The sequence below is a fragment of the Oryx dammah genome, unplaced genomic scaffold, assembly GCF_014754425.2.
Source record: "Oryx dammah isolate SB20612 unplaced genomic scaffold, SCBI_Odam_1.1 HiC_scaffold_9, whole genome shotgun sequence".
NCBI classification, from domain to species: Eukaryota; Metazoa; Chordata; class Mammalia; order Artiodactyla; family Bovidae; genus Oryx; species Oryx dammah.
In genome coordinates this window covers 7,460,552-7,472,820 of record NW_024070193.1, presented here as the reverse complement: position 1 = coordinate 7,472,820, position 12,269 = coordinate 7,460,552, and the positions used below count along the sequence as shown (strand labels likewise).

General features: G+C 41.6%; 1 protein-coding gene across 2 annotated transcripts in view; it reads right to left on the bottom strand.

The window, feature by feature from the left end:
* Positions 1-736: 736 nt before the first annotated feature.
* Positions 737-12,269, bottom strand: part of CCR3 (C-C motif chemokine receptor 3) — a 32,856-nt gene continuing 21,323 nt past the window's right edge. For both annotated transcript variants that reach the window (XM_040246804.1, XM_040246803.1), the window contains exon 2: positions 737-2,207. In XM_040246804.1, the coding sequence (XP_040102738.1) occupies positions 1,120-2,196 (1,077 nt within the window). In that variant the 5' untranslated portion in view covers positions 2,197-2,207 and the 3' untranslated portion in view covers positions 737-1,119. The remainder of the gene's footprint in view (positions 2,208-12,269) is intronic.

Sequence of the window (12,269 nt, the reverse complement as noted above, 5' to 3'; positions counted from 1 at the left end):
TGGAAATGGTCTTTCTTCCTGACCCAGATGTAGCATCGAGTGTGTTCCTGTTTGCACTGGAGTTATTTGTTTCTGTCTTACATCCTCTACTATAGGAAAAGTTTCATGGGGGCAAGGATCGTGTTTGTCTAATACAGTTTGGCACCCTTCACTTAACCTAAGACAGTGTTTGTGCCTCCTGCCTGTATCACCTAACACAGTTACTGGATAAACAGTGAGAGTGGGGTAAATTAAGACAGTGTCCACACATCTCAGGGCTGTGAGAAGTTTCTGTGAGCAGGACCTTTATTCTCTGTACTGCTGCTGCTGCTGCTAAGTCGCTTCAGTCGTGTCGACTCTGTGCGAGCCTATAGATGGCAGCCCACCAGGCTACCCCATCCCTGGGATTCTACAGGCAAGAACACTGGAGTGGATTGCCATTTCCTTCTCCAGTGCATGAAAGTGAAAAGTGAAAGTGGTGTCCGACTCTTAGTGACCCAATGGACTGCAGCCCACCAGGCTCCTCCATCCATGGAATTTTCCAGGCAAGAGTACTGGAGTGGGTTATTCTCTGTACTGAAAATGTCAAATTCCTCTTCTTCTGTTCTCCCCCTGCCTTCAATCTTTCCCACTGTCAGAGCCTTTTCCAATAAGTTGGCTCTTCGCATCAGGTGGCCAAAATATTAGCATTTTAGCCTGAGCATCAGTCCTTGCAATAAACTGATTTATTACATTGTAATAATAAGAAGAAATGTAATTGATTTATTAATATTTCACTTATGTTTATTATGTTTCATTTATATCAATAACTGGCTGAAGTTAAGGTTTAAGATATAAAAAGCTTGACTAGTTTGTAGCTGCATATAGTAACCATCTAACATTCAGGTGCATTAAAATTATGTGACTCGAGTGAATCAAGCAAAGCACTGCCTTTCCAGGTTCTTCATAAGTCGTTGCCCAGCCGTTGACATTTGGTAATGACCTTGGGGTACATAGATACGCCATCACCATTGTGTATATATTTTAATGACTTCAAGAGCGGTAGCCATTGTGCTGGGAGTTCAAAGGACTGGTGAAGAGGTCGATGTATTGGCTTCGTCTGGTCTGTGCATCTTCTTTAAGCAATGTTCTGCATCTGATCTAAAATACAGCAGAGAGTTCCTGCTCCCCTGTTGATGGGGAGACAGAGCTGGCTCTTTCCAATTTTTCACTAGGAAGAAACGGCATGAATTTGCCCAGGTAGATGGCCACATGTCTGTGGAAAAAGTGGCGGAGGTGCTTCCGGAACCTCTCACCCACGAAGGCATAGATCACGGGGTTGACGCAGCAGTGCGTGTAGGCGATCACCTCTGTCACCAGCATGGCCAGGTCCAGCTGTCTGCTCTGCTCACAGTCGGTCTCCAAGTGCATTTGAAAAGCAAGGAGTAGGACAACCAGATTGTAGGGTGTCCAGAAAATAAAGAAGACCACCATAATGACAAAAATGAGTCGAATGGCTTTGTATTTTTTTCTACTGGGGCATCTCAGCAGTGTCTTAATAATTCCTGAATAGCAGATGGCCATCACGAGCAGAGGCAGAGCGAGACCCAGGATATTCATTCTCAGAGCATGGAATTGCTTCCAGGCATTTACATTATTCTCTGGGTAAAGAGGACTGCAGATAGTCAGTCCAGCCTCCTCTTGGGTCTCATGAAAGAAAAATTCAGGGAGGGCTGCTAGCCCTGCCAGGACCCAAGTGAAGATGCTGGTAACGATACCAAAAGTGACTGTCCGGGCTCGAAGGGCAAACACGGCGTGGACGATGGCCAGATACCGGTCTATGGTCAAGAGTATGATGAAGAAGATCTCGCTGTACAAGCCCATGTAATAGAGCCCCGAGAGCAACTTACACATGTCGTGGCCAAAAACCCACTTGTTCCACCTAACGTAGTGAATCCAGAATGGCAGCGTGACTAGGAAGAGCACATCAGAAATGGCCAAGTTGAGCAGGTAGATGTTGGTCATAATACGGAGCCTCTTGTATTTTGTGAGGATCACCACCACCACTACATTGCCCAGCAGACCAATCATGAACACCAGGGAGTACAGTGGGGGCAGGAACTGGGCCGCCAGCTCCTTGACATTGCTTTTCTCGCATGGCAGTGCCCCCTCATAGTCGTAGGGTGTGGTCCCAGCAACTTCACCCACAGTTTCAATCCCATCAACTGAGGTTGCCATTTTACTTGTCCCTGTGATAGAAGAAGGCAGAAGTGACCCCACAGTTAACGATGATCACTCCTTGTGACCCACACCAGTCAGTTTATTCACTTACCCCCTAAAAACCACATGGAATAAATAGCCTATACATTCTTCAGCATATATTTCCAAAGGTGTATCAGATATGCCATGGGGCAGGGGGAAATGTTAGGAGTGAAAGTGTTTTGAGAGTCAGCATGATCCATCATGGGAGAAGAAACAAACATTGTGGATGGGAGTGAAGAGTGGCGATGTTGATCCTGAAAGCATTTGGAAGAAGAAATACAAGACAGGAAGAGATAGGTTGGGTAATGATAACAATAATCTTATAATAATTATATTATCACTGTATTTTTAAATTTTGTATTTGATGTTTTATAGTTTATATATGGCCTTGAAATTCATCCATTTAAAAACCAAATGCTAATAATAGTGATTATTATCCTTAGGAGTAACTACCCATTTCCATGGCTCCATAACATAAAATGCAAAATTTAAAAATACAGTAATGGGGAAATTGAACCTTAAAGAAATTTAATAATGAGTCTAAAATCCTTTAGTAAGCAATATCAAAAGTTCAGGCTAGATCTTCAGTATCTGTGCTCAATTCTCTCATCACTGGATTCAAGTACAGTGATTTTTAACTTATAATAATTAGTATAATAATTAGCTTTTGTAGTAGTTATTAACTGTTGTAACAGTTATAAGCAGCATCCCCTTTTCCTGTTCCTGACAGTGCTGACATAAGCCAGTCATGTGCCTACAGCAGACCCCTTAGAGCTTCTCCCTCATAAAGGGCTGAGCATGTGCCAATGGGACGACTTCTTAGATTTTGGATTTTTAAGACCAGGATCCCTAGGGTCAGTGCCTGCTTTTCTCAGAATTACAGACTTGGCTGGAGAAGAAGGAAAAAGAGACAAGGGAATAGTCCATGAAAGGTAGCTAATCCCTACCCTGCTTCCTCAGGAGTCCTGCTAACCTTCTCTTTTCTGTGAAAGCACAAGTGTGAGGTCATGAATGTACGTCAGCAGGTATTTCTCAAGGCAGGCCTTAGAAATGCAGTAATTGGAGCCAATGGCAAGGATTGTCTTTGCCTTCCTCAGAAAATACTGGGGCCCTAAAGTCAGCACCTGTTGGGGTTCTGTGTAGTCCAAGTGACCGTAGGGAAGGGAGACACAGGAGCTGTTCCTGGCCATTCTGCTCGCCAGTGAGAAGACTCAGACAAGCCCTTAACTCTGAGCCTCGTTTACTCATCTCCGAAATAAGAATCATGATAGCCACGCAAGGTTGTGGTAAGCATCAAATCAGAGTCTACATGAGATCATATTTTAAAGTAGAAAAAGAAAAAACTGTAAACTGGTAGAAAGCAGAAGTGAAAGAAAGGCAATGAGAAGTGGTTTCACATGAAATCAGGAAAAAGTAGAGGCTCTTGGATAGAACTTGATCTGTTTTCATAACTCTGGCCTGGTCCATCATCTACTAATCAGTGACACAGTCAGGCTTTTGAGGTTAAAAATGGAATTGAGTAGCAACTGACTTACATGATCTTATCAGCTTTTTTAATTCCCAGTGGCATCATACACAGCAGCTGAGAAAAAATACCCATCATTTGGTCTGTTATGCATTTTCGGTCATGAGAGTATCTCTCTAAACCTTAATGTTTAAGGCAAGAGTGGAAAAAGCCTCTCATTAATTATTTTATATTTTCTTTCCTTTTCTCACAGACAAGTCAAACTTTAACAAAGCATTTCACTGAAGTGTTGTCCAACTTGAAGACCATCTTTAATTCGTGTGTCATTTCCATAAATCCTACACGATGAGTGTAAGATTATAGAATCTTGTGAAGGGGAAGGGGCCTAGACTGCAAAGCACTGGAAAATAAGTAGAGTTAGAAGTCAAGTCCTTGACCCCTAGTTACATGAGATCAGAGGCACAAAAACAGATACAATTTTTACCTGTCTGCACTCCTAATCACAGTCCTTGCAGTTTGGAAAAATCATATAGTAATAGTAAATGAACAACATCAATCATAAAGAAAAGGAAAAAATAGTAAAAACCACCCCAGATCTCACCATGATGAGTTTCCTACCATTAACATTTCTCTATATATGCATACATGGATACAAAGTTGTACATAAATTGACATCGTACTCCTTTAGCTGACTCACTAACATTGCCCATAGTACAATTCAGTTGTGCAATGTAAATGAAGTTTCTTTAGTTTCCAAAACTATCTGAATCTCTGTTACCAGCTTCCCACCTGTTGGGTAAAAGAAAAAAGTATTCACAAATTTTAGTCCTAAGTGGTTTAAATTTAGTCTTATCCTTCCATTCATTTGAATTATAGCTTTAGGTTTTACTCATCCTCTGTTAATCAGCTTATACTTTCAGTCCCTTGTCTGCTCTCATTGGTCTTTTCTAAGATGGCGGTAGAGAAGGGCCAGCATGATTGGGCGCATGAGCAGAGGGAGAAGAGGGCACTCTAATTTCCGGTTGGTTCTTGATTGACATGACTGGTGTCTGCTAAGGTGGGGGTTGACCCAGGCCCAACCCTGAGTCTTTGTGCTGGCATCTGCTGCAGTGTTTGTAGTAATGACCTCGGGATCCATTCATTCTCAGTCCTCCCCAGGCACAGTGACCTCTCCAAGGTGATGGAGTCTTCACGCAGCCCTGTAGAATGGAGAACCACACCGCCGTCGAATTCCTGGCCCAAGCTCTACTCTTTCTTCTGAACTGCCAGGCACCCAGCAAACATGCTCCTCTTTGACTCCATGTGCATGTCCGGTACAAACCAAGGGACACGCAAGACTGCAAACCAGATCTTTTTTTCTGCCTGACCACCGGCTTAACTGCTCTGGCCACCCCATGTGGGTAAGAAGGTGCTTTGCAGAGAGATATCCTCTTGAGAGTCCCCTAGTTTATCAAACAGCTCTCCAAACCCCCTAACTCTGGTCAAAGCCTGGATGGGAGAGATAGGAGCTGTGACTGCTTCCTTCCAGGGTCTCTTTTCTCATAATTTCTGAAGTCAGAAGTCGGGGAGCCCTTTCCCTGCCATTCTTGTCTGGCCAGCTCCAATAAATATATATGCAACCCCCATCTATACCATGATAAATGGGATGAGGTGATGGATATCTCATAACTTCATAAATTCACATTCACCACTGTAAAGTTTTAGTGAGTGTTGCAAAGTTGAATTGGAAAAAAAAAATATTTAGAATTGGGGATTCTTCTTTAGAAAATATATTTAAGTTTGAAATGTCATTCTAATTATATATAAAAAAATCTAATGGTGATGCTCAGTGCTGGTGAGTTTGCAGTGAACCTTATTCATTGCTGGAACACTTACTCATTGCTGGTGCTATGTAACTTGTTATAATAAATTCTGTATCTAACATGAGCCATCAAGAGACACATGGCTTTAATCTATTAGTTTTGATCCTATGATTTCACCCTAAGGGGAGAAGGTGGAAAATGTATTACTGATACATAATGTGCACAAAGATGTTCGTTGTGGCATTGTGCTCATAGTAGAAAACAAGAAATGGGAGCAGTCTGAATGTCTGACACAAGAAGGATGTTTTGAATAAATTGTAGTCCATTTAAAGAATAGATTATTATGTAGTCATTAAAAGTAGTTTCGGATACCAGATAAAATCACAGACATGTTTATAAGAATGAAGAGAATGTAAAATGTGTAAACAAAGATGGCAACAATGTGAAATTATATGTACATATAAAAGGCAACGGGCAAATAAAATAGTTGTGACAGGTAGGTGGATTATCATTTTTAAAACTGAAAATTTTAAAATTTTCTGTATTTCCTTATCAGTTAAACTGTCACTGAAAGCTAATGTTTTTAGGCAGGCACTGCTAGAAGATTTGGCAGACATTTTCTAGGGTGAAAACCTAGGCAAATTACAAGATGAAGGGTTTACTCATCAGAACTTGAAACCACAAACTGAAATCTAAGGAACTTGAAGAGGAGGGCAGACTAGGCAAAGCACTTGAATTTTGTTTTCAGATTAAGAGATCATAGGGGCTAGGTTCTCCCCTTTGATCTTGGGTTGAGCTGGCATACAACCACGCAGACTTGGAGAGGGGAGGCGTCTTTCGGGTCTTGAGACCTGCATTGGCAGGGGCTTGGCCAGCCTCCACAGGAAGAGTGAGAAGGCAGTTCAGATGACCTCAGTGGGCTGAGGACAGGTGGGCCACGGGACACCGGCTCCCTGGATGCTTCCAAATTGTTCGTGTAGATTTATTAGATTCTTTATGTATATTATCTGATTAAACAACTGCCTTTCAGTATTCATTTCCAGTATGTCTTATCTTTTAGAACCATTTGTCCTATTAGATAAACTTTTGGATCACCTGGTCAATTACTTACAAAAACATAAGTTTGAGTGAACTTTTGTTACATTTGTAAATAAGTTTAGAAAGAATCGATAATGTTACATGTCAGGCTTTTATATTTGGGAACATACTATGTCTGCTTCCTCTGCTTACCATAGGGCTTTAAGCTTTTGGTGTTGCACGTTTCTTTTTACACTTTTAGCTACCTTTATATTTCTCAGGTTATTGGGAATGAGATATTTTTCCCTAACAATTTTTCTAAACAATTGTTGGTAGTATGAAAGAAAATATATGTTTTAAGCAGATTACCTTACCAACTTTTAAAAATAAATTCCTTTAGGACTACTAGGTAGATAGTCAAATTATCTGTAAAGCACTGACAGAATTATATCCTCCTTTCTGGTATTTCTCATTTGTTTCTCTCACCTTATTGCTTTGGTGGGAACTTCCACAGTGATGTTAAATAATAGTGGTGTTTCTTGTTCCTGATTGTAATTAGACATCCACCCTCCAACCTTCAAAGTCCCCAAAGTACAAAAAAGACATTATTAATTTGAAATCTGTTTTATTCTAAAACTGTACTAAAATGGAAAACTGCCATGCCTGTGATGAAGAGTGCTGATCCTTGACAGTAGTGGGAGTTTGGTTAAACCAGTCCTGTCTGAAAGAGGGCCATGTGCTGAATGATATCCCAGGTTAGTGACATCACTAATCTGTGTGTGTGTGTGTGTGTGTTTAAGTGTTTAGTCTCTTTGAGGGGATCAGCCTCTCCGGTAAGAGCGTAGCATTGAGATATGTACACTAGGGTGAGTGAAACAGAAAGCTAGCGGGAAGCATATGCAGAGCACAGGGAACTCAGCTTGCTGCTCTGTGATGACCTAGAGGGCGGGGATGGGGTGGGGGGAGGCTCAGGAGCGAGGGGACGAGTGTGTACTTATAGCACAAACCAATACAACATTGTAAAGTGATTATACTCCAATTAAAAGTTAAAAAAAAATAGAAGAGAGCAGGTTGTGAAGTCACTGCCTACCATCCTGAATCTGCCTGTCCATCTGGAAGAGCTCTGCCCACAGACTCCCAAGTGGTCAGCATTCCTGCAGGACCACCTGCTGTTAAGATCAGATTCCACGCCTAAGGCCCTAGATACTTTTGGTTTCATGGGTATCATAGTCATAAGATTTTGTTGCTTATATATCCTTGGTCCTTTTCAGTATAGGATAATGATTGAATTCCTGAGTTTGAAGAAATGACTGTGTGACATAGAACAAGTAGATCACCCTCTCTGTGCCTCAGAATCTTTACGTGTAACCTAGTGATAAGAAGAGTTACTGCCTCATTCATTCAGCAAATGGGGTTCTTCAGTCACACTCATTCAGCAAATAGTTAATAGCAACCTGTGACATGCCAGCCACTGTTCCAGCGATACAGCACATCAATGAATGGAATAGGCAAAACTCTTTGACCTCATGAAGCTTATATTCTAGTCGGAATAATAGCCAAAAGCTACAGTGTCTCAGATGGTCATGAGTGCTGTGGAGAAAGGTAAAGGAGATGAGAGAAGGCAGCAGTAGGGTGAGATTGGAGAGGTGCAGTTTAAACTGGAGAGGGTCAACAAAAAACTCATGAGATGACATTTGAGAAAAGTCTGGAGGGAGGTGAGAGAGTGAGTTGAACAGGTTTCTGGGGGATAAGAGGAACACCAAGTGCAAATATCCTGAGGTGAGAGGGGCTGGACAGGTTCTTAGAGGAGCAGGAGGGTTTAGTGGCCGAAAGAGAAGTGAGGGATGGGTATTATGACAGGGAGTCACAGAGACATGAGGAGCTGTGGGCAGCGGTTCTGTGGAGCTGTGCAGCCAGGAAGAACTTTGGCTTTTCTCTGAATGGAGTAGGGACTGTAGGTAAGTTTCCATTAAACTTGACATTATCCTCCTCATATTCTGTAAGGATTGTTCTGGTTGCCATGTGGAGAATAGACTATGGAAGCACAATTAGAAACAAGGAACCAGTAAAGAGGCTGAAGCTCCAATACTTTGGCCACGTGATGCAAAGAACTGACTCCTTGGAAAAGACCCTGATGCTGGGAAAGACTGAAGGCAGGAGGAGAAGGGGATGACAGAGGATGAGATGGTTGGATGACATCACCAACTCGATGGACCCGAGTTTGAGCGAGCTCTGGGAGTTGGTGAAGGACAAGGAATCCTGGTGTGCTGCAGTCCATGGGGTTGCAAAGAGTCGTACATGACTGAGGACTGAAAGAGGCACTTATGATAATACAGGAAGCTGTGACACTGGGCAGGGCATGGCAGTAGAGGTAGAAAGGGTGAGAATAGATGGATTCTGTGTAAGTGCGGAAGCTAGCCACAGGATTTGTTGACAGATAGTGTATGAGTAAGTGAGAAATAGTCGATGACTCCAAGAGTTTTGTCTGAGCAACTGGAAGGATGGAGTTGGCACCAGCAGAGAAAAAGTCGGGGGAAAAATAAGCCTGAATTGGGGCAGGCAAGTCTGAGATTGACTATATGCCATCCAAGTGGAGATGTGCAGTAGGCAGTTGGACATACGGCTCCAGGGGAGAACTGTTGGCTGAAAATACAAAAGTGACAGTTGTCTTCACATACATGTAAAGCCTTGATTCTGGAAAACAGCACCAGAGACATCGGTGTAGACAGCAAAGGACTGCATCCCCAGGCATGCCAACAGTTGGAGGTCAGAGAAAGGAGGAGGACACAGAAAGAGGGACTGAGAAAGGGTGGACAGCAAGATCAGAAAAAAAAGCAGAACTGGTATCCCTGGAGCTGTGTAAAGAAAGTGTTGCAAGGAGCGGGGAGTAACGTGAGGATTACATGAACCCATGTGAGAACATCAGGACACAGTGCCAGGCAAATGCAGCTTAGTTCTTCTCCCTCTCCATCTGCTGCTGTTAAGTTGCTTCAGTCATGTCCGACTCTGTGCGACCCCATAGACGGCGGCCCACCAGGCTCCCCCGTCCCTGGGATTCTCCAGGCAAGAACACTGGAGTGGGTTGCCATTTCCTTCTCCAATGCATGAAAGTGAAAAGTGAAAGGGAAGTCGCTCAGCTGTGTCCGACTCTTCACAACCCCATGGACCCTCTCCCTCTACTCACTGACATTCTCTATTTTTTCAAGTTTCCAGAATTTCTTACATCTTTTCCAAAACAGGATTTCCTCCATCTAAAGAGAAATTCTTAGCTTTCCACAAATAACCAGTCTGTAGCCCATTACTCAAAGTTACAGAAAACACAGTGACTGGTATCCAAAATGTTTTAAAAAGATATTTCACCCTTCATTAAAATCTGTAGTTACAGTAAATGAGTTTGAATTTCTACAAATGGTTTTGGATCTGTACCAAATTAAATAGCCTAATAGGAACCCAAGAATATATTAATCCATTTATTTACTGACATTCCAATCAAGAATTATTGATAATTCTTTCACAAAGAAATAATTATCTTTCACAAATATGACGAATAGAGAGAGAAATGACGGACTGTACCCTCCTAAAGTTTTTGAATCTCTACTATCTCTGAGTTACATACCTCCAACCTTTTTAAGTTGGAAGAAAAGAGGAAGTTTAAGAGTTGAACTAAGAGTATCTTCAACTGCAAGCTCTTTAGAAGTCAGTCCCGAGAGCTGGTTCAGTCTTCATCAATATTAATAGATCATCCAGAACAAAGGAAATCTACCCATCTGATTTTCCATCCACCTCTCTTCTCAGCTACCCCTTCATGTATTCATCCAATTATCTGTCCATCTAGCACCTTGAATTGCTTCCCATTTACACAGTTTTAAGCCAATCCTCCTTCCCTTTCATTCTTTCCACAGAAAACCTGGGTAGTCAGAAAAAAGTTATTTGGTACAGCACTATCCTGTAGACCTTTCTTGCAGTGACGGAATGTTCTGTGTCTGTGCTGTTCAGTAAAGCACCTAGTTGAGCACTTGAAATGTGGCTACTGCTGTTGAAGAACTGAGATTTTCATTTTATTCAAATTTTATTAAGTTAAATTGGAATGGCCACATGTGGCAAGTAGCCACCCTCTTGGACAGTGCAGGACTATTGCCCAGTACAATGCCTGACAGGTAATAGCTGTCTAATAAATGCTTCTTAAATGGATAGAATGATGGAGCAGAATAACTTTATCTTTTTTCATTTTTCAATTTATGCGTTTGAAATGTTAGGTTCTCTTCAGGTACCGCATTTTATGAGCATTGGTATCCACCTGCAGCATAGAACAGGCTAGGCTGATAAAGGTCTAGAAACATCAATGGTATTTAGCAGAACTTGGAATGTTTTATATAAAAAATAAACATCTTCAGGTTTATTTTAGTTTGTTTTCTTTTTATCCCAATATTTGCACATCTTTGATCTGGACCAAAGTTTTCTAATCTTTTTTAAAAAAAAGAATTGGATTAGGCAATGTCCTTGGTTTCTTTGAGATGGGAAAATCTATAATGTGATAGTTTCTGCTGTAGAAAAAGGAAGCAGACTCTACAGAGAGCAGAAATTTGATGGTAGTAGAGGAAATTACATTCAGTCACATGTAGGAAAGAACTTGGTGAGAACCACGTTGTGCAGGAATGTAATGGGCTGCCTTGTGAGCCAATGAGCTCCTTCCCTGGAAATACACAAGAACCTCTGAAGGTTGAAATCTTAAATAGATGCAGTCTTCTTCCCAGCTGCAGGCATCTCCCACCCAGCCTTTATATTTTAGGGCAGCACATGGACTTCCTCAGCTTCCAGTCATTAATATTATTAGAGCAAAGATTAATTCCATTCTTGGAATATAGTCAGTTAAGTGACTTGATTTCATCCACCTGCAAAGTAACTTGGAATAGTTTTACCAACTTCTTTGTTCAAAGAGTAGATTTACTCACTATGTTCTAATACCAGGTGTTTCCAGTGTGGCTGATTTTTAATGTTTGTATGCAGGCTGATATGTGATTTAATTGAAAGAGATGATCCTGAAAAGTGTTTTATGGGGAAATTATGGCTGTGCAGTCAAAGTACACGTGGCAGGAGTGTTCAGGGTACTGAGGGTCAGTTTCCTGGCCCCTGGTATTTCCACCTTTGGCTGTGTCTTGAAGAGAGAACCATTGCCTCTTTTCTAGGCATATTTGTTACAATTGATATCACATTTGCATACCCTTTTGTATTCTGGTACTTAAAATTTTATTGTTGTTGTTCAGTCACTGAGTCGTGTCTGACTCCTTTGTGACCCCATGGACTGTAGCCCTCTAGGCTCCTCTGTTCATAGCATTCCCTGGCAAGAATACTGGAGTGGGTTGACATTTTTTCTCCAAGGAATCTTTCCAGCCCAGGGATCCAGCCTGTATCTCCCTGCATTGGCAGGTGGATTCTTTACCACTGAGCCACCAGGGAAGCCCCACCTGCATCTAATTCCATGTGGTAAAAAATTATATGAAAATATAATTTGTAACGACTTCAGTTCAGTTCAGTCGCTCAGTCTTCAACATACTGTATATTTATGGGTTTTTAATCATTGTCTTACTGTTGTGTGAATAAGTTGTTCCCTAACACCTTTACAAATAATGCTGCAGTAAACATCTTTGTATTTTTATTAGTTCCTTAAAGCAGATTTCTCAAAGGACAATTTCTACCTCTAGTCATATTTCTAAGGCTCTTGCTGCATTTTGCCAAATTGTTTCCAGAAGTTGTATAACAATTTG